Raw genomic sequence first — 22,617 nt, forward strand, 5'->3', positions numbered from 1 at the left:
TAAGATAAAAAGCACTGGACCAGAAACACGGTAACAGTTCAAGTACTAGACCTGCCAATTTCCAATTCAACACTCTCAGCTTCCTCATAACATGGGATAATAATTCCTGCCAGGCTTATCTCACAGTTGTTATAAAGATCCAATTATCTGTATGAAAGTACTTCATAAAATGTTAAGTACTAAGCCAGAAAAGACATGACCATGAAAGGACAAAACAGTTCTCAGCACAGGATGAACTGGAGTATCATCCTCACCTCTCCTTCTGAAGCAGAATATGGCACAATCACTGCTATAAAAATGGATTTTTATAAACCAAAGACCAAAAAGAAAAAAATATCTTGTTTCCTCCACCTAAGATCAAGATTCAATTTAAGATCAGGTGTTTCTCAGCTTGGAACAAAGCTAACAGCTTTCACTAAGTTCCCACTAATGGACTGGAAATGAAATCTTTAAAAGGACTGCTTTAATAAACAGCTATCATTATAGTATGGATCCACTGCTCTTTTCCTATATGACATGATTCACAGAAACTGAGAGGTACAGTGTTGAAAAGCAAGGATTCAGAAATAGGACTTCTGAGGTTCAAATCCTGGCTGTCATTTACTAGCTGTGTGATCTCATTTAATCTCTCTATATTTGAGTTTTCCCATTTGCAAAATGGGATGAGAGTACCTACACCTCATAAAGTTTTTGTAAGAATAAATCAGTTGACGGATATAATGCATGGAAAGTAGCATCTGGCATATAGGCAACTACTGAGAATTTGCTGTCATTATTACTATAATAGGGGCTAGGGATTAGGATCACAAATTCATCTAGAGGATTTTTCTTTATGTGTCACATTTTTATGTCTTTCTCAACTACTAAAACTGAGTTCCTTGAAGGCAGCAATACACATTAAACACCTACAATTTTAACAACCAGTACAATTACCCGCACATATTAGGTATTCAAAACATGTTTCTTTAGTAAAATTTTTAAAACCTTTATTATATCTTACATACACAGCACTGTTTCAGGTACAAAAGGCTTCTAAAGAAAATCGCATACCTCAAGGAAATTACACATCTACAAAAACTAAAAATACCAAATTCAACTGCACTAAAATTTAGGCTCAACTTTGTGCCTTCTCTAAGCATCACAAAAAGCAAGTCTTCAACTATAAATAGATATAATTTACTGGAATCTGCTGCAACAAAATATCCCCTAAACATGGCCCTACAGGGTTAAAGACCTGTGCCTTTCCTATTTGCTAATATCCCAGCTATGTCAAGTCAGAAAACCAGGACAGAATTTCACACAGAGCAAAAAGTCAGCTAATAACCTAAACCATGGATCATATTCGGAAATGGTGAAACCAGGAACTGATACATAAACAGATAAGCAAATATGTTATCCATGGCACATGGTTTTTCATCTGTTACTTTAAATGGAAAGTCAGTGGCCCTACACTGCTATCTAGCAATTTATAGGGTTCAAAAATGTTACAACTGAAAGATTACCTCTTATATTAAACATACAATCTCACAAAGAATAGAAAACAGCAGCTTGCTGAGATATACGTTTTTCTTAGACTCGATTAAAGGTAAGGGCAGTCAAATTCCTGGAAAGCAGACCACACATACAGACCTTGCCTTGTAAACATTTCACCACAGACTGGGAAATTTCATGCTGATATTCAAAGTATGATTAATCTCAAGGGTGCTGCTATAGGATTTTTTCAATGCCTTTCCCACATGTAGGAGCCCATTGAAGAATAGACACTCCTTTATGGGTCAAAAGTAAAAAAATCTCTCAAATACTAAACCAAAACAAAACCAATCATTCCATTTAGTAATAATAACAGTTACTAAACAGGGACATTTTGCCATGGTAACTGTTAGGACCCACGAGAAACACCAAGACAGAAGGAATATTCAAGCAATAAGCAATATGGGAAACCAACCTAACCTAAGAACCAGCAAACAGACTCACATCCAAAGCATAAAACATCTCTGGTTATCCAGGACAGCATTTCAGAGAACAAGAGAGGACCATAGACATTTAAAGATTTCAAAGAATGCTTATTAGTTGCTCTCCATCTCCTTTAAGATCAAACAATACGAAACGGCCAGTGTCACTTTAAGGAATTAATACTTACAAATAAGAGACTTCTTCCTGACAAGAACTGAACAATCAACTAATTTTCCACGGAGTTGATTTAATCTTTTCCTCTGCAGATTGTTAACAGATTATCTTAAGGTAAGGCAGAGTGTTTAAACTAGGCCTCTCAGAGAACCATATCTGGAACAAATTCCCTTTAACTTTGAGGATTCACTATTACAACCATATTATGAATACTCACAGGGCATATTCAGGTATAGGTAGCTTGCTCACATCAAATACTTCTTTATCCTTCATCAGATATACTGAACGTATGTAGGAGACAAAACACTGTAATAAGAGGTAGAAAAGTACAATAGAAATAGAAAATGAGTTTATACCAAAAGAAAACTAACCAATAGGATAAATAGTAATATATATATATATATATATATATAGTTTAGCATGTCTCCATTCCACACACACAAAAACCTACCTTTTAGAACTGTAACATTAGAAAAGACCTTGCATTTGGTTTCATCAAGCCAACCCAATTCCGAATATCACCTTCCCAAAAAGCTACTCTAGAAGTTACTACCATTCAGTTAAAATAAGGTCCCATGGGGAAAACACAGGCTTTGGAATAAAACAGATTTGGGATCTATTCTGAGCTCCATATCTTATACTAGCTGGCAAATTTGTTTCTCTAAATGTCAGTTTCTTCATCTACCAAAAAGATACTTCTTAAGAAAGATACTTTCTACTTAGAGTGTTATGAGAACGAAATAAGAAAAATGAATGTAGAATACCTAGCATATCTTCTGAAATATAGTAAGTACTAATAAATGCTAGTTATCAATAATATTTATTACCATAATGGTCAAAGGGTAAGTTTTTCCACAAAATGAAATTTTACTGTACTGAGGTTTAATAAAAGTGTAACAGGAAAAAGTTTACTGCTAAAGCTTTTCCTTTTTATTATATTAATAATTTCAAATAACACATTAACTTGGAATACTTTTCTTCTGTTTGTGTTAAAAAAAAAAAACAAAAAAAAAACCATTATCTTCATGCTTCACAAACCACAACATAAACATAGTCCTGATCCTTTGGCAATTTGTAAAATAAACAGATAACGAGATACATAATCAAAGAATTTTTGTTTTTATTTTTAAATTGATTTTGGGAAAATATATTTAATTCCTGTTTCTGTATTTCCTAAATTTCACATTTTCTCTAGCTTTACCTTAATCCTTTCTGCCCAGCTAATCTCCAAACCATTTTCTGTCTCCATAGGCATGAAAAACAATGAATGGCACCAGTTCAAGGATAATTTTTTCCCCTACAATCATCCACAAGCAATTGCTCCAGTTGCTTATCATTTTTGTTCTATCCAGATTATAATCAAAAGCTAGAAAAATCACTTCTATGAAACTAGATAGCTTGCTGATGCTGGCAACGCGGTTAGCCCTTCTGCTAAACCATGCGTGACATCCAATAAATCACATCATTTATTTCAATGTACTATTCTATAATCTTTGTTCTGGAAGGCTCATTTGTTGTAGGCACAAAACCAGTAAAATCATATCCTTCTAATGTTTCATGTTTCCTTACAGGTAATTGGATGACCTCCTAGGCATGCAGTAAAGTCACGACATACCAGAATTCAAATATTATTTTTAAATGTGTGTATTGCTTCAGAAGCTCCTAGAAGATTTTAACTCCAAGTTTGAAGTATGTTTGCTGGACAAAACATACACACAAATATCTACGTGCCCAAAAATTTTAAGAAAAAAGAAACTGGCCAGGCACGGTGGGTCTCACCTGTAATCACAGCACTTTGGGAGGCCAAGGCAGGGGGATTGCTTGAAGCCAGGAGTTCAAGACCAGCCTAGCCTGGGCAACATAGCAAGACCCCATCTCTACAAAAACTAAAAATTAGCCAGTAATGGTGGCACATGCCTGTAGTCCCAGATACTCGGAAGCTGATGTGGGAGGACTGCTGAGCTCAGGACTTGGAGGCCGCAGTGAACTATAACTGCGCCACTGAAAGTCCTGCCTGGGCCACAGAGCAAAACCACACCTCTTAAAAAAAAAAAAAAATTTTTTTTCTTTCCCCCACCCCTCCCCAAGAAAATCACCAATTTGTTCAAAGATCTTTTTCATTGGCTCTCAGGCAAAGTGGGCTTATAGAAGTCCAGTTTTGCATAGTTCACCATTTAGTTTTCTCATATTTTGGAATTAATTTCCCCTGATGTAACACGGTAATTCAAGACAGTCAGACTTAAATTTGAATTTCACATCGGCCACTTAATAGCTATATGACCCTAGATAATTTTTAATTTTCAAGCTAGCATTTACTCATCTGTAAAAAAAATTAAATCAATACCACCTACCTCATAGGTTGTTAGGAATATTAAATAACAGCACATGCAGAACTGTCATGTAAAAAACTCATGTCATGACTAAGTGCCTGGTTCATAGTAAGCACTCAAGTTTTAGCTTTCATCATTCCCGTTATTTTAAGCACAACAATGATAATTTGCTAAAATATGAAATAAGTTAGCAAAAAATATAAGATCTTCCTTTTAAATAAAAATTCTTTGCTGGGAATATCCAGTTTCAAAACCATAACATAAAAGCCTGACTACTGAATGTTTACCTGCTGAGGCTACTCCATCCATAATACTTAGGGTGACCTTTCCATATCTCTTATTTTCTTCCTCCCACATCATCTATCTGCTGAAATAGAATCCAACCTTTGAATTCTTACTCTCTAGATCATTGATATGCTACAGGATACACAAAGATCTCGTAACTGCAATATAAGGCAGCAAGTGCATAGTGAAAATGAATAGCTTCATAATAGGGACTCATATTTATTAACAGACAGACTGGATAGATTGTAAAATTACTTGTGCTTTCCATCTTCCTTTTCCAGAGAATCTATTGTTAGGCACTGTAAGTACTAAAAAATTAAGTTTAACTGGAACTGATTTCTCTCATCACAAGTAACTAAATATGAGATAATATCTATGTTAGCTGCATTTTGGCATTTTACAATGTATACACATTTCAAAACATGGTGTACAATTAAATAATTTATCACTTAAGAAAAATAAAATTAGAGTGACTTCTTTATGTATTTGCTAATCAAGAAGACTTTTAAGTCCAGAAAAGTAATTTGGGAATGTTAAATGATAATTATAGATTAAAATCTTATTCCTAAAGATAATTTAGCAAGAGTTCTATGCTTTCTAGAAATTAAACCTAATATAGAAAGATGTTAATCTCATAGTCAAGAAAGTACAATCAGGAGTTACAGCAATTTTATTGAAGAATTAAAATTTGTAACTTTATCAAGTATATCAGAAATCAGGCCACTGAATATCTAAAAAAAAATCACCTTTAGGAAAATTTCCATATATTTCTGACAAGACTAAAAATAAATAAGAGATTTTTCCAGGTTACTAAAAGAAACTTTTTTTGAATTTTAAGGAATACGCTAGACTTAATCTGAAAATTATACTTCTTGAATATCTGAAGCATGACCTTGCAACCTAGAAGTAAAAGAAAATGAAATTTATTATATATTTCATTCCAATGAAGAAGGTATCCAATTCAAAAATGACTTACCCTTTGAGCTCTTTCTTTTAAATCTTGATCTTGGGCTAAAAAGGATTCCAATTTTTTCTGAACATCTATAAGTTTTTCTGGATTGATTCTTTATAAAAAGATCAAGATTAAAATAAGATATCTCAATTTTACAGACTGAAAATAGTAAGTGGCATTTCTCTATTTTCCTCAATATTTTTAAATGTATAACATTATTTCTCATCTATGAGCCAGATTAGACCAAAATTAAACTAGATGTAAGTCTGACTCCTGCATATTATGATTACATGAGAAAAGAAATAACATGTTAGACAGTTTCTCTAAACATCCCATGCAGAATGAGTGAAAGTCACTTAGATTAACATTGCAATTAGCACTGGTTACTTCTTATTAAGGACAGAAAGTAGCCTCCCATGGGAGACGGACTATCAATGAAATGGAATAAATGAAATATGACATCATTTTTATAAGTGTTTGCTTCAGTCAAATATACAATCAATTTCAAGTCATAAATAAGTGGCCAATGACTACAATAGCGATTTCCCTATTTAGAAATCAGGCATAACATAACAAAGATTTTACTTAACTCTGACCAGGTAGGCTACAGGAAAAGAAAAATTCTTACAAGGGTCTAGGTTTCACAAAAGAGAACCCATTTGTTTCCCTGATTTTAGACTGAACCACTTTCTTTCTGGGAAAGCATGGTTGCTGAGGGGCAGTGGTGGTGAGGTTGTTTACTTTTATGATTATAAGTTTAAAAGGTATAAAACTTTCAGCCTCAACAATTACCAACTCATGGCCAGCTGTTTCTTCTCCATCCTCAACCACTCCTTTTCCCCATCTAACCACCCTACAAATTCTTTTTAGGCAAATCATGCCACTGTGTTTCAAAAACCCCAATACCAGTGAAACTGATAGATTCCATTCATGCTCATTGGACATATCCTCCATAACAGGAGAGCACAATCTCCGAAATTGACAAACAACACTAAAAATAACTGTATCCAAGAGGTACAGTTTTTTCAACTGTCAATATTTCCTAAAGCTAGATGTTCCTTTCCAATCCTTATTTTTCTCCACTGATGGTCTTCTGAAAAAGTTGTGTAACAAAGTTTTAGGTTGGGCACAATGGCTCATACTTGTAATCTTAGCATTTTGGGAGGCCAAGGCAAGAGGATCACTTGAGGCTAGGAGTTCAAAACCAGCCTAGGCAACATAGCAAGATCTCATATCTACAAACAAAATTTTTTTAATTTCAGAATATTACAGGGATACAAACATTTAGGTTACATACATTGCCTTGCACCACCCGAGTTAGAGCTACAAGCATACCCATCCCCCAAACAGTGTACAGTGCACGCATCAGGTGTGAATATGTGAATATACCCATCCCTTCCCTCCCCGCTGCAACCTGCCCAATACCCGATGAATGTTACTTCATATGTGCACGTAAGTGTTGATCAATTAGTACCAATTTGATGGTGAGTATATGTGGTGCTTGTTTTTCCATTCTTGTGATACCTTGCTTACCAGAATGGGCTCTAGTTCCATCCAGGATAATATAAGAGGTGCTAGATCATCATTGTTTTTTGTGGTTGAGTAGTACTCCATGGTATATGTACACCACATTTTACTAACCCACTCATGTCTTGATGGGCACTCAGGTTGTCTCTACATCTTTCCAATTGTGAATTGTGCTGCTATAAACATTTAAGTGCGGCCGGGCGTGGTGGCTCATGCCTGCAATCCTAGCACTCTGGGAGGCCAAGGCGGGTGGATCGCTCGAGGTCAGGAGTTCGAGACCAGCCTGAGCAAGAGGGAGACCTCATCTCTACTAAAAATAGAAAGAAATTATCTGGCCAACTAAAATATATATAGAAAAAAATTAGCCGGGCATGGTGGCGCATGCCTGTAGTCAGCTACTTGGGAGGCTGAGGCAGTAGGATCGCTTAAGCCCAGGAGTTTGAGGTTGCTGTGAGCTAGGCTGACGCCACGGCACTCACTCTAGCCTGGGCAACAAAGCAAGACTCTGTCTCAACAAAACAAAAAAAAAAAAACATTTAAGTGCAAATGTCTTTACTACAAAATGTCTTTTTTTCCTTTGGGTAGATGCCCAGTAATGGGATTGCAGGATCAAATAGTAGTTCTACTTTTAGTTCTTTGGGGTATCTCCATATTACTTTCCATAGAAGTTATATTAGTTTGCAGTCCCACCAGCAGTATATGAGTGCTGCTGTCTCTCAACATCCATGCCAACATTTGTTGTTGTGGGACTTTTTGACAAAAGCCATTCTCACTGGAGTTAAGTGATATTTCATTGTGGTTCTGATTTGCATTTCCCTGATGATTAGAGATGTTCAGCATTTTTTCGTGTTTGCTGGCCATTAGTCTATCTTCTTTGGAAGTTTCTGTTCATGTCCTTTGTCCACTTTTTAATGGGATTATTTTATTTTTTCTTGCCGATTTTTCCTGAGTTCTACATAGATTTTAGTTATCAGCCCTTTATTGGATGTATAGCATGCAAATATTTTCTCCCTTTTTGTAGGTTGTCTGTTCATTCTAGTGATAGTTTCTTTGGCTGTTCAGAAGCTTTTTAATTTGGTTGGGCCCCATTTATTTATTTTTGTTAATGCTGTGATTGCTTTGGGGATCTTCTTCATAAATTCTTTGCCTAGGCCAATGTAAGAGTTTTCCTTACATTTTTGTTCTAGAATTCTTATGGTTTCATGCCTTAGGTTTAAGTTTGTTATCCATCATGAGCACAAATTGTGAGGCATCAATTTACCAGACGTCGAGCTATACTACAAGGTTATGGTAACCAAAACAGCATGGTACTGGCACAAGAACAGAGACATAGACCAATGCAGTAGTACTGAGAACCCAGATATAAAACCATCCTCATATAGCCATCTAATCTTTGACAACGCAGACAAAAACATACACGGGGGAAAAGAATCCCTACTCTTCAATAAAAGGTGCTGGGAAAACTGGATAGCCACATGTAGAAGACTGAAACAGGATCCACATCTCTCACAATTTTTTTTTTTTTTTCTTTCACATGAGCCAGGCATCATCCCACCTGTAGTCCTAGCTACCAGGGAGGCTAAGGCATAAGGATCACTTGTGCCCAGGAGTTCAACGCTGCAGTGAGCTATGATCACACCACTGTACTGCAGCCTAGGCAACAGAGTAAGATCCTGTCTCCAGAAAAACAAGTTCAGGAAAAAAAAAAAAAAAGTCAGACCAGTACCCCATGTAAGGAGCTTGGAAGTCACCACTGCATCTTAACAAGTAAAAAGCTAAAAAGACTGAGGAGTAGGGGGAATCTCTTCTTCAATCCATTAAAGAGGTGAGGACACAGGACAAACCACAGTCCCCAAGACAGGAAAGACAGGTGAATACCGGGAGTCACGGGTTATTAGACAGACTCATGAGCAGAAACAGCAGGGGGAACCAGTGCCTGGGTAGGAAAACCTGAAATGTACTTGATAAATTGCTGGAGGCTCAGTGTGGAAAATCTGAAAAATAAGAACTCATTCACAGGGTGGCCCCCACATTTGTGAATTTTACCTCCAGTAGCTAAAACCAAGTTCTCACAGTAAATATTAGTGAAAAACCCCTCATGCTTCCATTAGGGAAAGGGAAAAAAGAATCATTTTAAAATACACCAGAGCACTCTGTTCTTAGTTTCTCCTGAGCATAGGCCTTGTAAGTGAGAGCCAAATCTGGTGTTTTATCACAGCCTAACTGACCTGGGGAAAGGGAAACAACCCAGTTCTACCCAGCTTTTGCCATCTTCTCCCCCTTAAGTTGGGGTGGGGGGAAGCTAGTAACTGAAAAACATTTACAAACTTCACAGTTCAGAGGCACAGGCTCACTAAAAGACTGAGACCTAATCATAGGACTATAGAATACTTCTCCCATTCCCCTCACACCTTACCATATCACTAAAAGCCTATTTATAGTAGATCCTTTACCTGGTACAACATATTTGACTCAAAAAAATTATAATGCATACTAAAAGACAAAAAACATAATTTGAAGAGAGAGCAACCATCATAACCAGACATGGCAAGGATGCTGGAATTATCAGACCACGAATTTAAAATATCAATAATATTCTAAGGATTCTAATAGATAAAATAGACAGCATGCAAGAACAGATGGGCAATGTAAGCAGAAAGATAGAAAAAGAACCAGAAAGAAATGGTAGAGATCAAGAAAACAGAAACGAAGCATGCCTTTAACAGGCTTATTACCAAACTAGACACAGGGATTCAAAAAGAATCTCTGAACTTGATAAAAACCTTCAAATCTGACTGAAGACAGAATAGTACATTCAAGGACTGTGGGACAACTATCAAAAGTGTCATATATATACACACACATATAACGAGAATATTAGAGGAAGAAAGAGAATGGAAAAGAAAAAATAGAAATTATACCATGCATCTTCTCAGACCACAGTGGAATAAAATTAGAAATCAACTCCAACAGAAACACTCATCTCTACACAAAGTCATGGAAACTAAACAACCTTCTGCTGAACTATTATTGGGTCAAGGAGGAAATTAAGATGGTAATCAAAAGATTCTTTAAACTAAATGATAAAGAGAACACAAGTTATCAAAATCGGTGGGACATAGCTAAAGCAGTCCTGAGGAAAATTTATAGCCATTTCTGATTCTACTTGGATTTTCTCTCTTCTTTTCTTGGTTAGCCTTGTTAGTGGTTTATTAGTTTTATCTTTTCAACGAAGCAACTTTTCATTTTGTTGATCCTTTATATTATTTTTATGGTGTCTATTTCATTTAGTTCTCTATTTCAATAGTTCTGCTCTATTTCTTTTCTTCTGCTAACTTTGGGTTTAGTTTGTTCTTGTTTTTCTAGTTCCTTAAGGTAGAGCTTTAGGTTGTTAATTTACCATCCTTCTGCTTTTTTGATGTAGGCATTTAACACTATAAAATTCTCTTTTAGCACTGCTTTTTCCATGTCTCACGGGTTTTGGTATGTTGTGCTTTCATTCATTTCGAAAATTTTTAATTTCCATCTTTATTTCTTCTTTGACCCAGTGATCAGTCAGGAGCATGCTATTTAATTTCCATGTGTTGTATAGTTTCTGAAGCTCTTCTTCATATTGATGTTGCAGCTTTATTCCACTGTGCTCTGAGAAGATACTTGATATGATTTCAATTTTTAAATTTAAGATTTGTTTTGTGGCCTAAAATGTGATCATGTAGAATGTTCTACATTCTGATGAGAAGAATGTATATTCTGCACTTGTTGGGTCGAATGTTCCGTAAATATCTATTAAATTGGACTTCAGAGCAAATGGTCTGAAGTCCAATGTTTTGATTTTCTGTCTTGATGATCTATCTAATGGTATGAATATGGTGTTGAAATTTCCCATTATTGTGCTGCTATCTTTTTAGGCCTAGTCATATTTGTTTTGTGAATCTGGGTGCTCTGATGTTGGGTACATATACATTAATATTTAGGATCTCTATATCCTCTAGCTGAACTGATCCCTTTTATCAATATATAATGACCTTCTTTACCTTTTCCTTTTTCCTGTTTTTGATTTAAAATCTTTTTTATCTAAGTATAGCTACTTCTGCTTGCTTATTGGTTTCCATTTACATAGAATATCTTTTTCCACCCTTTTACTTTCAGTCTATGTGTCTTTATGGTTAAATGTCTTGTAAGCAGCACAGTTAGACCATATTCTTTTATCCATTCATCCAATCTGTATCTCTTAAGTGGAGCATTTAATCCACTTATGTACAAAGTTACTATTGATATGTGAGGCTTTGTTCTTATATTGTTAGTTGATTTCTAGTTAAGGTTTTTTTTTTTTCCTTTTTGTCTTTATGGTTTGCTCAACTTCTGCCATGTTGCCATTTAATTCCTCTCTCTTCCTCCTTTGTGTGTTTTATAAGACCTGCAAGTTTTATATTTTTGTTTTCATGATGGTGAATACTGACCTTTTGTTTCCATGTTTAAGACTCCTTTGAGCATTTTCTGTAGGGCCAGCCCAGTAGTGATGAATTCTCTTAGCACTTGCTTGTCTGGGAAAGGCTCTCTCTCCTTCATTTTATGAAGCTTATTCTGATGAGATATAAAATTCTTGGCTGGTAGTTTTTCTTTCAACACTTTGAAAATGCCATCCCATTCTCTTCTGGCCTCCAAGGTTTCTGCTGAGAATTCTGCTGTTAGTCTTATGGGGGTTTCATTTAGAGATAACCAGACACTTCTCTTGTTCATTTTAAAATCCATTCACCTCAGCTTTAGTCATTCTGACTATAATTAGCTGTGGTGAAGTCCTTTTTGCAAACGTATTTGCCTGGGGATCACTGAGCCTACTGTATCTAATGTCTAACTCACTGGCTACTCCTGGGAAATTTTCACCATTTACTTTTTGATCTCTCTTCCCCTTAGGGAATAATGATAATTTGTCAGTTTGGTAGCTCTGTGTAGTCGTAGATGTCTCAAAAGGCTTTGCTCATCCTTTGATTCCTCTTTGTCTGATTATTTCAAAAGACCTGTCTTTAAAGTTCTGAGGTTGTTTTGTTTTGGGGTTTTTTGTTTGTTTTTCTGAGACAGGGTCTCACTCTGCTGCCTGGGCTAGAATGCAGTGGTGTCATCATAGCTCACTGCAACCTCAAACTCCGAGCGATCCTCCCACCTCAGTCTCCCAAAAGCCTGGGGCAAGTGCATGCCACCATGACCAACTGATTTTTCTATTTTTTTGTAGAGATGGGGTCTCACTGTGTTGCTCAAGCTGGTCTCAAACTCCTGGCCTCAAGTGATCCACTGCCTCGGCCTCCCCCAAAATGCTAGGATTATAGGCATGACACACCAAGGCAAGCCTGAGATTCTTTCTTCTGCGTGGTCAAGTCTATTCGTGAAGGGTTTCAAATGTGTCTTGTGTTTTCTTCCATGAATTTTTCAAGCTCCAGAATTTGTGTTTTTGAGATATTTATCTCTTTGGTAAAGTTCTCATTCATATCATGAAATGATTTCCTAATGTTTTTGTGCTGATTTTCAGATTTCTCCTCCATCTCACTGGGCTTCTTTAGAATCAATACTTGGAATTTTTTTTATCAGGTGTTACAGGAAATTCTACTGATTCAGATCCATTACTAGGCAATTATTATGGTCCTTTTGTAGTGTCATATTTTCTTACATTTTCATGTTTCCTATGTACTTCCATTGATATCTACACATCTGATGTAGCAGTCACTTGTTCTGATTTTTTTTGAAATTGCTTTTGAAAGGGATAATTTTTTTCCTGAAGATGTGTATGTATTTTTGGTTGAGTAGGACACTTTGGCAATGATTTTGGGTGCCTGCTGCAGTGTGGTCTTTGTATGATTTCTTAGGCATTACACAGGGTCAGTGGTTTCTCTGATTTCCTTGGAGGCTAAGGGTATGTGTATTAGTTAAAGCTGTGGTTAAGTTTTGCTGAGGACTCAAATGCCAGCTGAGCCAGTCTTTAGGCCCCAGTGGTAGAAGCAGTGGGCTGTGTGTGCCTCGTTTTAAGCCCCAGAGCAGCTAATGCTGGAAGCGGCATTAGTGTTTCCTGGGGGACCAATTCTTTAAGCCTTCAGGTGGTTTGCTCAGAAATTAGTAGTTGGAGCAGAGGGCCAGGTGTGTGGGTGAGTTCTCAGGCCCCTGAGCAGCTGATGTGATATGGGATGTGGCAACAGCAAAGGTGGAACCACCTACCAGGACCCCAAGTGGTCTGTGTTGGTGTTACTGGTAGCTGCAATGGATTGAGCAGGCAAGTCCCTAGTCCCACAGCTGCCTATAACAGGGCAGAGGGTATCATCCTAAAAATATACAAAGAACCCTTAAAAATCAGTAACAAACAACTCAATTTAAAAATGGGCCAAAGACCTTAACAAACACCTCCCCAAAGAGCTACAGATGGCAAATGAGCATATAAAAAGATCTTCCGTAGCATGTAATCAGGGAAATGCAAATTAAAAGGGATACCACCACACACTTATGAGAATAGCCAAAATCCATAACAGTGACAATACCAAATGCTAACCAGGATGTGGAGCAACAGAAACTCTCACTCAGTGCTGGCAGGAACACAAAATGGTGCAGCCACTTTGGAAGACAGTTTGGCAGTTTCTTACAAAAACCAAACATACTCTTACCATCTGGTATAGCAATGATGCTTCTTGGTAGTATTTACCCAAAGGAGTTGAAAACTTATGTCTACCAAAAAACCTTCACAGGAATGTTTATAGCAGCTTTATTCATAATTGCCAAAACTTGGAAGCAATCAATATGTCCTTCAGTAGGTGAACAGATAAATAAACTATTACATCTAGACAATGGAATATTATTCACTGCTAAAAGAAATGTGCTGTCAAGCCATGAAAAGACACAGAGGAGCTTTAAATGCATACTACTAAGTGAAAGAAGCCAATATGGAAAGGCTATATACTATACAATTCCAACTATATGGCATTCTGGAAAGACAAAATTACGGAGACAGTTAAATCAGTTGTCAGGGGTTGGAGAGAGGGGAGAGATGAATAAGCAGAGCACAGGATTTTGAGGGCAGTGAAAATACCATATGATACTATAATGGTAGATATGTCACTAGACATTTGTCCAAACCCACAGAATGCACAACACCAAGAGTGAACCCTAACATATAAACTGTGGACTTTAGGTGATATGATGTGTCAATGTAGGTTCTTCAACTGTAAAAAATGTACCACTCTGGTGTGGGATGAGATAATGGAGGCTAAAGAAGTGTGTGAGAACTCTCTTTACCTTCCTTTCAATTTTACTATGAACCTAACACTGATCTAAAAAAAAAAAAAAAAAAAGATAATCATCATCACCTTTGTTAAAAAGTCACAAACCAGTTGAATGGATTAGGGAAAGGAAGAACTTAGGTGCCCATATTTAAGCATACTGATTTCATGCCCTCATTTCCCTAACAACAAAGATAACAAGTAGCTCTTACTTGATTTCCTTCACAGGTACTTTCTTCTGAAGAAGCTGCTGCAGCATAGCTTTTTCTTCCGACGGAAGCAAAATTAATAAAGCTTCACCATCCTCTTTGTACCTGGAAAAGAAACAAAATCTTTAACATATCAGGGCAATCTGCATTTTACATTTTAATGGTCTGATGAATAGGTAACACAGAAACAAGTTCACCTAACTAGTAAATATTAGAAATACCAATTTTTATTCTGGCAACACAAAACTAGGGCTCTGAATGCCTAATATTTTCATCCCTAGTTATAAATGCCTGATGACTTTTAGGCTATGCCACAGTAGAGGATCTAGGTTCTAGGAAAGAAATTAAAGAGAATTTCTTAAATACTCTAGCCGTATGACAAGAAGACAGTTTCTCACTCAAGCCATTAGAGGATCATAACAAAGTTAGTCATTTGATAAACACAGGACCAGATTATATTTTTTTAAAAAAATGAATTCATCTTCCTGGGGATTTTATTTATACCTCAGGAATAAAATTGTTCAGAGGCATCCATTATAATAAATGGCTCTCTGCTTAAGTAAAACACTTGCCTCCAATCCACGTTAATTCCCTTTCCTCATCTAGTAAGATTTTATTTCATGCTGCACCTTCAGAAATTTGTACTGACATGGCCACAAGGCATCCTGTAGTTACTTAAGCCTCTTGTGCTTCTTGCTTACAGATTTTCCTGATACTTTAGTGTCAGCTATTACATACAAGCAGTAAAACAGAGAAGGAAACTGGATACTTGGGGAAATTTAAAGGAAAAAAAATTGTCAAAGCACTCTCTTCAGGATTTGTGCTATAAAATATGAAGAATTTTTATACTTAATCAAATAAACTATTTACTGAGAAACTTTGTGGCAGGCATAAACTGAAGAACACAAGAAACAGAAGATGAAAATCCCTATCTTCAGTGATCTAATGTTCTTGTTTACTAGAAAAGACAAACACAAGCAAGAGAGTCAAGAGAACAGTCACAGAATGGTATATAAGTGCCAAACAACAACCATAGGCAATAAACACCACCAACTCAGAAGTGAAAAGAGACCACTCGGGTAGCGAGTGAATATGGTATTTTCACTGCCCATATGTCATGGCCAATGGAATTTCAGGTGAGCTTTGAAGATGGCCAGAATGGAAAAGGCTAAGTTGTTCTAGAGGAGGATAATGGCATGAACAGAGGAATGGAAGCCAGAAACACAAGAAAAATGTATTAGAGTGAACAAAAAAAGAAAGAAGGGAGAAACTCTACTGAAGATAGAATACGTAATCAGACAGTAGGAAAGATTGCTAGAAAAGCACATTACAGCCTGTTTTTCGAGGCCCTGAAATGTCTCTACATAGAGGGACTAAATAGCACTGCATGTAAGTAGAATTTTATTGAATACAGGAGGGAAAAATTGGCTTTGACTTACTGAAAGATGGCACTGCCCTGAGGAACCAATACCTAAACTGAGACCTAAAGAATAATTAGGAATTAGTCCAACGTTAGAGGAAGGCATATAGATGCAGCAGTCAAGTTTTCCACAGAGAAAAGGCAGCATTTCAGAGTCCAGTGAATACTTTTGTCTTCTTCATGCTCATTTGTTTTTTCTAGTTAACAGGAAGGGAAGAGTAAAGCTGAACATACAATTGACTCCTTTCTCTAATTATCTATTACATAACTGAAGGACTAGTACCAAATATCTTCCTCATTGTATTTTGACACAGAATAACATGATCCAAAGTTTTTCATCTTCATTTACTACAACAAAATATAAATTTGTAGCAGTCCCCCTAAACAGTATTGGACTACACTATCCACGAAGGCTGCAGTATATAAAGTACTGGGCTAACACCCTGAGCAAGGTATCTGAGACACTTCACCAAAGACAGGTTAAGGGTCAAAGAAGACAGGAATCAGTTAAATACTGACCACTAAGCGGTACACTTACCAAAATGCCCTCAGGACAGCCAGACTGTTGAGATGAAGTAAATTACCTTCCAAAGTAGAAAGGCTTATTTTGTGTGGAACAATTAGGAAGGAGGAAAACAGTGGGTTGAAGGATAATCAACCCTGTTAACGTTCTATATCCAAATTCAGAGACAAGATGAAGTAAATAGGCCCACAAGTCTACATACGGCAAGAACTGTGACAAACAGGCAGGAGAAATCTCTAGGAGACCATAAAGGCACCCATCGAATGTTCTCTAATCTTCCAACTGACTCATGAGAAAGAATAATGCAGCTAGTCACCTATATCTATCTCATCTACCCATTCCCAGGGAGAACCCAGGAGGATAAAGTCAGGATTAAAGCCACAAAGGGGCCATAACCAAAGCTTTTAAAGCCATAGCTAACAGAAAATACCTAAGAGGCTATGCAAGGTTTAGACAGATTGTAACAGTGAAATTTAGAAGAAAAAGATTCCTAGAGGAAAATGGAAAATATCCAGAGTCAAACCCTACAAGGCAAGGATCTATTAAAAAGATCATTGGCCTTTTTATCTGTTTTACATTACACACATCTTTTCCCTGAAACAACATAAAGCACAAATTATCTCCCACAAACTGATACCCAAAATTTTCCAGTAAGCTTTTATTTCAATAAAAGCACTTTTTAAAAGAAGACAAAGCTTTTTTTTAATGCTTATAGAAATAAAGTTTATTTACCATGAGCTAGCTTTTAGACTTCAAAAGTTATATCCAAGTCCCAAGGCTAAATATATATAAGAAATTTTCTTCAAAAGACCTAAATTTTAAAACTATGTTTAGATAGATTTGTTTTCAAAATTTACTTTGATAGATAAAATTGTATTATTTATTATGTACAACATGCTGTTTTGAAGTATATAGACATTGTGGAACCGCTAAATTTAGCTAATTAAAATATGCATTACCTCAGATAGTTATTTTCTTGGTAAAAACATTTTGCATCCACTGTTAGCATTTTTCAAGAATATAATATACTGTCATTAACTATAGTCACCATCACAGATTTTAAGAGATGTTCTAGGCACCATATAAAAAGCCCTGCATCTGAAATAAAATTTCATTTCACCAATTCTATATTGCATTTATGCAGCCCTTCCAAGTTTATCAAGAGCTTTATTTACGTTACTTTACCAATCTTAAAAGCAAGCAAACCAGCAGAGGTGGCAAATACAAAATAAAGTTCATGAGGGGCCCAGAAGTTGGCCTACAATCAGCTGGTCACTACGTATCAGAGACTTTAAACTTCCAAATCCATTGCTTTTTCAGTTATACCTGAACTCCCTCCAAAAACAAGGACCCTCAAGAGATTGATCTCGATTGTCTAATTCATATCAGGAAGCTTAAGTCCATGTCCTGCAGCTCACTAGTATTTCTAGCTAAAACAGGAGACCCAGACTATTGATTGGCCTGGATGTCCCTGGTAATTCTTCCACTGAAGTAACCTTCAAACAAACTGTGGCCAGAGGGAGGGGGAAAACAAAACCTGGCATTCTGGCAATAATTTGCCTTCTACCCAAGAGCCAATAATCCTTAAATACTCCAATTTAGGTTCCCTGACACATCAACTCCATTCTAGTTGTGTCTCCAGCCCTTAAACTTTACTCATCCATCCCTTCAACTATCGTCCTACCATGATCTGGCCCTGTTTACAACTGCCTAGCCACCCTCAGTTCTCCCAGCCTGGTTCTCTAGGGTCAGTGGTCCCCAACCTTTTTGGCACCAGGGACCAGTTTCACAGAAGACAATCTGCCACAGATTTTAGGGGACAGAGGAGAGGGGAAGATGGTTTCATGATGATTCAAGCACATTACATTTATCGTGCAGTCAAACCTCTCTGCTAATGATAATCTGTATTTGCAGCCCCTCCCCGGTGGCAAGCAATACCACCTCAGCTCCACCTCAGATCAGACATTAGTTAGATTCTCATAAGGAGCACACGACCTAGATCCCTCGCATAAGCAGTTTACAGAAGGGTTCCACACTCCTTTGAGAATCTAATGCAGCTGCTGATCTGACAGGAAGTGGAGCTTATGCAGTAATGCAAGCAATGGGGACCAGCTGTAAATTCAGATGAAAGCTTTGCTCCCTCACCCTCTGCTCACCTTCTGCTGTGTGGTGTGGCCAGGTTCCTAACAGGCCACATAGGGGACTGCAGCCCAGTCCACAGCTCAGGGACTGGAGATCACAGCTCTAGGTTACAAGTCAGGTTACAAAAAGGTTTATTTAGAACAATCTTATTTTTGTAATTAGAAAAAAATATATACACACATGCATAAAAGAAGTTGTTCTGGGTAGTGGATTTTTGGTGATTTTAGTTGTTTTGCTGTTACTGTCTAGAATCTGCATAGTGATTAAGCATTTGTAATAAAATACAAGTTACTAAAAATAAGTTAAAAAACAAACTTCTATATGCTTTTAAGACCTACATCTTCTATATCACTCTTACCTCATTTAACATATATCCTAGTTAAATTTAAAGACATGTATACACGTGCTATGTCTCCCTAACATGCTGCGATAAATACTTGGCAAGTGAATACAAATGACTTTAACTTACAATAGCAGATAAAACTCTATACTGAGTCCAAAGAACTGGATTTTAGTCCTGCTGTACTATTCATTAGCTGTATAACTTTGGATAAGACATTTTATTATTTACTTATTTATACATCATACAATTGAATAAAGATCTAGGTCCCTTTATGATTCAAAACTCCACAACTCTACTGATACACTAGTCATTGTTCACAACACAAGCACAATCAAAAGGTGGAGAAAGAAACATTTCTTGGTCACACTTTGCCATTGCACAGTCTCTTTTTCTTGCTCTATATCTCCTTCTATTCTCCCTATACCTCAGCCTTATCATCCCCCAAAATTTCATGTCACTGTGGAAAAACAGTGCAGTCTGTCACGCAGATGCAGAAAGAATCTGAGGAAAGGAATCTGAGTCCAACTGTTCTGTTCTTCCTGTACAACATGGTACAAAGGAGAGCTTATTTCAGGGAAAAGAGTATCTGACTTACAGAACCTCTAAAGACTACTCTGGATTTGAAAAAGGTAAAAGGACAGGTTTGGAAATATTCTGAGAAAAAGAAAGTCATCTGTAGCCTAGGATCTCAAGTAACAAACAGGTATACCATGACAGGCTTAACAGTGACAAATGAAGTTTACCATAAAAATAATTAGAAAGAAACCAAGCTGGCTAGTACATATTGTATGGAAAGCTTCCAGCAAACTGATTAGGAAAAAGGATTTATGGAGTTCACAGAGAAAGGATAGAAATCATTAAACTTATCAACTCTGTTCCCAGTACAGAATTTTTTAAGGCTAAATTTTAATATACAAGAATAAAAAGAAAACTCAAATAAGAGTGGTGCTAATACTTCCTAAAATTATACTTTCAGGAAATAGAGATATCTGAGTAATCCCATTTTGCTGGGGACGGGGAGACAGGCTTAGAGAATTTAAAAACTGGTCCAAGGGTACATAGCCATTAGGTGACAAAGTCAAACTCAAACCTAAGTTTCCTGATTTTTAAAGGCAGCGATTGAAAAACTCTGGGACATCTGCCTCTCATAGTCCAAAGGAGGAAAATATACATACTTTAGACATTTGTGACCCATAAGTGGCAGCAGATCTAGAAACATCTACCTTCCTTCTCCGAGTATGGCTTTCATGCATTCTAGAAGCCCCACTTGGGAACAGCAACCACAGGAATCCGTTAAATGTAAATAGCTGGATTTGAGCACACTGGCAAAAATGAGCTATAGAATCAGAAAGACCTAAGTATAAATCCGAGGTCTGGTACTTACTAAACTGAGTAATGTTAGACACATTTTACCTCAAAGTCTCTAAGAAAGCTTTCTAATTAACAGAATCTCTTTCATAAAGTTGTTCTATGGGCTAAATGAGTTTATTCATTTACTCACACAAATATTTACTGAGTTTTAGGAAGTTGCTAAGTCACGATCCATTCATTCTGTGTGGTACAGGGGTGACGGGTAGGGAAGAAGATTCCTTCTCCTCCACTCCCCGGAAAAAAAAAGTGGTATGGTCAAATCTCGTCGTTAACATAGTAAGGACAGACCTCCTGAGAAACAAACATGGTATTTCCCAGCATTAGAGAGTCTTCACCCATGAGAGGCTTTTAATGGGATGTACCATAGTTGTTCACAATCTATGGGTTCAAGGGGTAAGTCTCTGGCGAGGTGAGCTTTGTAACTGAGTATACAAATGGCCCATCCATGTAAGTCATACGCCACACATCACTCAGTCTTCCATGTTAATCTGGGCCAGAGCACACCCTAATGTGGCAAGAAAAAACCCAGGGAGCTATAATGGAGGTACCTGACCTCTTCCTGCTTCACGTTTACCTCAGGACTGCCTTATCCTTGAAATCAGTAGTAAAGCTTGACATTGGGTATGATAGGCAACTTCTAAAATGCCTCCCGATCATCTGTTCCTCTTGGTGTTCACACTCTTGTGCAGTTCCCCCCACGATAAACAGGGCTGATGTGCAACTACGAGGATATAACAGATAAGATGGAACATGACTTCCAAGTCCAGGTCACGAAACATATTACTGCTATCTTTCTCTCCCTTGCCTTCTCGTTTACTCTCCCTGATGAGGTCACAGTTACCACGATATGAGCTGCCTTACGAAGAAGGCCACATGAAAAGGAACTGAGAAGTGCCTCTGACCAAAAGCTAGGAAAGAAATGAATCTGCCAACCACCATGTGAATGAACTTAGAAATGGATCCACCCCCAGTCAAGCCTTAAAGTACCACAGGACACCCTGATTGTAGCCTTGTGACAGACTGAGAGCCAGAGGGCCCAGCTGAGCCACACCTGGATTCCTGACCCACAGAAACTGTAAAATAAATGTTTATTGTTTGAAGCCACTAAGCTGTGGGGCAATTTGCTATATAATAATTAACATATTAGGATAATTAACATATTAGGCATGATCTGATTTATCATCTCTAATATCTACTGTATGCCAAGTGCTATACTAAGCACTTAGGGTACATCAATACAGACAAACATTGTTGCCTTTATGGAACCTTAACAATCTAATAAGGAGCAAGAAACAATTAAAAATATATACTAAGTAAATGCTCTAGTGTATCTGAAGGTGGTGAGAGCTAAATGGAAAAAAAAAGAGAATGTAGAACAGGGTAACAGGGAGTGGGTGGGGAGGATGAGGAAGGGAGCCTTGTGGAGACTCCAGGAAAATACATTCCAGCAGGAGAGAGAGCTAAAATGAAGGCCCTAGGCAAGACCCAGCATGGAGCATAAGGAACAAGGGGAGAATAGGAAATGAGTGGAAGAAGAATAGTATAGGCCCAAGAGGTCACTGATTTTCACTGAGTAATGACTCAATGGGAAGCCATAAGAGGAATGACATGATCTGACTTGTTTTAGAAGGATCACTCTGCCTGCTGTAGTGACTAGACAGGAGAAGGAGGTGGGGGTTGCGTGGGAAATAGTAAACTAAGAAATACTAGCCCCCTTTTATCCACCTCTGTATCTATACTGGCTATATTCTACCCCAGCTCCTCACTGCTCCAAGATGCAAAATAAAAAATTTGCTATGACCTCTTATTCTACCTTTAAATCCTAGATACCAACAAAGGCAAAAGGCCACGTAAGGATCAGCCTCTATCTAGGAAGAACAGACTGAAGATAGCACCTTCACAAATCTAAGCTAAAAGGATGAGAGAAATGAGAATTTTCACCAGCAAAGAAGGTTCCTATCTTATATCTAGGATACAAACAGTAAGCGTAAGTTAATGCTCATGGAAATTGTCTTTTCCCTTTTACTATTTCAATTCACAAACCAATTAAAGACACTATAAAAATTCTCATTATCTATTCCATAAAGTACTAGTATTTTTTCACAAACAAACCATGAACTCTTCACAAGTTA

General features: G+C 37.2%; 1 protein-coding gene across 1 annotated transcript in view; it reads right to left on the reverse strand.

The window, feature by feature from the left end:
• DDX10 (DEAD-box helicase 10) overlaps window positions 1–22,617 on the reverse strand; it is a 251,676-nt gene that overhangs the window by 194,312 nt on the left and 34,747 nt on the right. Inside the window, exons 10-12 of the mRNA XM_069468967.1 lie at window positions 14,690–14,791; window positions 5,719–5,806; window positions 2,345–2,433 (exon numbers count right to left, since the gene is read on the reverse strand). Of these exons, the coding sequence (XP_069325068.1) occupies window positions 2,345–2,433; window positions 5,719–5,806; window positions 14,690–14,791 (279 nt within the window). The remainder of the gene's footprint in view (window positions 1–2,344; window positions 2,434–5,718; window positions 5,807–14,689; window positions 14,792–22,617) is intronic.

The sequence above is a fragment of the Eulemur rufifrons genome, chromosome 6 (genome assembly GCF_041146395.1).
Source record: "Eulemur rufifrons isolate Redbay chromosome 6, OSU_ERuf_1, whole genome shotgun sequence".
In the NCBI taxonomy this organism is placed as follows: Eukaryota; Metazoa; Chordata; class Mammalia; order Primates; family Lemuridae; genus Eulemur; species Eulemur rufifrons.